The sequence below is a fragment of the Corylus avellana genome, chromosome ca4 (genome assembly GCF_901000735.1).
Source record: "Corylus avellana chromosome ca4, CavTom2PMs-1.0".
Taxonomy (NCBI): Eukaryota; Viridiplantae; Streptophyta; class Magnoliopsida; order Fagales; family Betulaceae; genus Corylus; species Corylus avellana.
The window spans coordinates 25,766,112-25,769,830 of record NC_081544.1 but is presented as its reverse complement, the minus strand read 5'-3'; the positions used below and the strand labels follow the sequence as shown (position 1 = coordinate 25,769,830).

Sequence of the window (3,719 nt, the reverse complement as noted above, 5' to 3'; positions counted from 1 at the left end):
AACTGTTCTTAATCTTCCTTCATTGTTTATCTTGTCGTTTGAGAAGTTGAGCATCTGCAAAATTTGCCACATAAGATTATTGCTTCATCCATGAAGTACACAAATATTAATAAAAAAGTGTACCAAAGAAACAGCAAGATCAACAAAAGAAGGCACATAAGCCATAAGAAATACACAGCAAAGAGAACATACGCACAATTCTATATGGACTAGCAACTCAAGGAGCATTTTTAAAAAGGTTTTAAGGGCCAGCAGTCGACTTACTTTTGCAATTGAAGCAATATACTTATCAGCTCCATAGTGAAAATGAGTGCCTCCACCAGGAAATACTATCTTTTCACCTTTTACAACCATCCAGTTCTGGTCAGACTTCTCATGTGCAAGGTGAGTATGAGGTATATTTGCTTTCCATACTTCATCCCTGCTTTTTGGCCAATTGATTGGGATCTGTACGATCACATGAGCAAAAGACGTTTTTTATAATAAGTCAATATCATCAGAAAAGGAAAAGGAGCGCAATGAAGTACACAAAAAATATACAAGAGAGACCCTTAATTAGGGAGAATAACAAGAACACAAATCTAAAAATTTAGAAAAATTAGAAAAGCGAAGACTATTGTAAGCTGCCATCCAAACATAAAGAGATTTGGACATTATAGCTTTTAACTCTAACACCGTTCTCTCACATGAGCAACGGACATTGATATTTACAAGATCAGAGAACGATAAGAAAATATTCCACATCATTCTCTCACTCAATCTTAGCATAAGCATATCCTCACCTTGTATCCTGGTGGAGGAGGAATCAAGCAGTTGTACCGCCTTTCTTGGGGAGGGCAATGTCTTTCATAGTGCTCCATTAAAGACAAGTCCAGCTTCAATCTCATTTGGTATATAAGGTTTCTGTCAAGGCAGGGAATTAATTCTGAATGCCGATCATCACAAACCTTCAAAAATAAGTAGACAAATTAATACCATTAAGAAAACAAAGTAAACAGACCAGGGGGGCTCAAAACCAAGGATAGCTGTAAAGGGCTTACGGGGAAACTTTTTGGTGTGTTATTATCCTCTCCATCTTCCTGACCAAATATTGTTGAAGATTCATCTTGCTTGCCATCGGTATCGTCATCCCCACTCAAATACGATGAACCGAGTCTTCTCAAAGATTTGCTGCCATATTCTATAGCTGATGCACCGCGGCTTTTAGAGCCAAAAATGGATCCATAGTATACATACAGAAAACCAAGAAAGATTGACACAACACACACAGAAGTGATTAAACGCTTCTTTTGCACACCATCAGATCTTCCCCTCATCCTCTATTTAGTTTCTTAAGTTCTTCAATCACTGCTTTGCACTTCCACTAATGTATGCAAAGATCACAACACAGATCTCCTTTCATGAAGACATCTTGTGTCAAATCCACTAATAAGATATGAAATCCCAAAAGATTTATCACAGAGAACAGTAGACCTGTAAAATTACAATCAAACAACCATTAGCTAACTTTGTAAAGCATACAGGCATAGTATGCAAGAGTTAGTTAAGTTCTTGCTTCTACGCTTTGATCAAAAAAATGTAAACTACTTTACCAAGAATTCAAAAGACCTCTTACTCATGCTGCTTGATTGAAAACGTTAGAAATTAAAAGCACGAGAAAACACTCAAGTACACAAAATTATATCAGACTTCCTGAACTTCTAAGTTCAACAAAGTCATACAGGACATAATAGCACTGATAAATAAAAATCGATCCCATCAATATAACTACTAATGAGACAATATAAGAAACCTCACCCAATCCATCTCAAATCTGATGAGTTGAAAAGATATAAAACAATTGTGGAAATGAAAATTCACAGATCATTAGTGAGGAAAACAAATTAGTTAATATCTATGTATAGTTCCTCTCATAAACAAGCACCCTCATATTACCGTGGTAAATTTTTGTACCAATAAAGTTCAATAGCAAGTCGCAAACTTGTCTCCCAAGATTTCAATCCGCGTTCTTGAGTCAAAATCTATGAACCAATAGTGCATATAAAAAATGAAAAGCAAGAATAAGCACTAAAGCTAGTTGAGGTTAACCAACCACAATTGCATCTAGTATATTGACAACCAAGCAACGAAATGATTGGTCCAAGAAGGAAAGATTGAGTCAAATATTAAATGCAGATTAAAACGAAGAGTTAGCAATATAATTGATCTATCCGACGTCAACGTCCCGTAATGAAATTGAAATCCGAGCAACAAAGAAAATGACACTTTCTCTGAGCCACTCACTGAAGTGGAACTTGCAGATCTGGGACAAAGACCAATACAAAACCGCATTTCGCATTGCAAAAGCATCATTAGTTATCAAATTCACCCTTTTTTTTTTCTCAAACAAGGACAAATAACCAATCCACCACATGCAAAAACACAAATTGAACCATCAAATTTAAACCATTCGGCATCAAAACCAGAAAATCAACCTCACCCAGAAATGCCGATTCAACCAGATCCAGCAATAAAAACAAAAATCTAACCAAAACCCACAAACACAAACGCGAAGAAACAAGCACAGAAGGCAAAAAACTTACTGGGTTTGAGTCGATTAGCGAAGTGCGTCTGATTCTGGCACCGAAGAGTCCTACACTTGTAGGGGAAAGATCTGGGTTAGAGTGGTTTCTGTTTATTCCACTTCTATAAAAGGAAATAAATGGCGCACATGGAGGGAGAGAAAGATCAGATCTCAGAGTTCGCTTTTTGTATTTCTTTTTTTTTTGCGCGGAGGGACTCGACTCAGTGACTCGGCACTCCCACTCGGTGTGCATACGTGTACGCATGAGTGGGTGTGTGTGAGTGCGCACTTTCCCTTTCTGTCGAGGTTGTCAACAGGTTTATCAAAACGCCTTCTTGCTGTCGACAGGTGCAAAATCGTCTTTTGCCGAAAGCGCGTGATGCTAGATGTCGTGATTATGGGATAAACAGATCTATGATCATTCATTACCAGGGAGATCTAGTTGAATTCGTCTCATAAAAACTTATCTATCGCCAGATTGCTTTAGTGATAATTATTAATCAATTAGATTATTTATTAACAAAACGGTTTGAGATAACTAAGTGTTAGTTTGGTTTGACAGTTTAAAAAGTGTTATTTAAAAAAAAAAAAAGAGGATTTCAAAAAATAGTTAATAAAAATACAATTAAGTATTTGACAAAATCTTATTTTACCATTTAAAATTGTGGTTTAGCCTTTTATATCGTGTGTTTTTAAAAAATGTACCATTTATCTAGGTAATAATCCTTGCAAGTGTTGCATACTAGGAGTTAAAGAGAAGCAAATATGGCAACTCATCTTTAGACAGTTGACAAAAGTAACTGTCCAATAAGATGCGAAGAACATGTGAATGGTCGAATATCATGTTTTTTTTTTCTTTCATGATATGATCTTTGAAAGTTGTATGCTTTGATGTTTTATGTCATCTTGAAAGTTGTAGGAGTTAATGTTTTATTAATGAACGCGTAAGAGTTTATTCTAATTAAAAAAAAAAAAAAAAAAAAACATTATCTTCAAATTTTTGAAGGTTTTAAACTTGGAGAATGGCATGGATAGATCTTGAATCAGAAATGGCCAGCGAAGATTGGTCTTAAAAATTAAAGAAATTATGAATCACCTCTTTTTTCTTTTTTTTTTACTAATATATTGAGGTTTCGTTTATTTTTCATATTCATTT

At 35.3% G+C, this 3,719-nt stretch overlaps 1 protein-coding gene across 1 annotated transcript in view; it reads right to left on the bottom strand.

Moving 5' to 3' along the window:
- LOC132178294 (probable methyltransferase PMT8) overlaps positions 1-2,863 on the bottom strand; it is a 3,330-nt gene extending 467 nt beyond the window's left edge. Inside the window, exons 1-5 of the mRNA XM_059590736.1 lie at positions 2,583-2,863; positions 1,041-1,473; positions 783-947; positions 265-447; positions 4-54 (exon numbers count right to left, since the gene is read on the bottom strand). Coding sequence (XP_059446719.1) covers positions 4-54; positions 265-447; positions 783-947; positions 1,041-1,316 — 675 coding nt within the window. The 5' untranslated portion in view covers positions 1,317-1,473; positions 2,583-2,863. The remainder of the gene's footprint in view (positions 1-3; positions 55-264; positions 448-782; positions 948-1,040; positions 1,474-2,582) is intronic.
- Between the last annotated feature and the right edge of the window lie 856 nt (positions 2,864-3,719).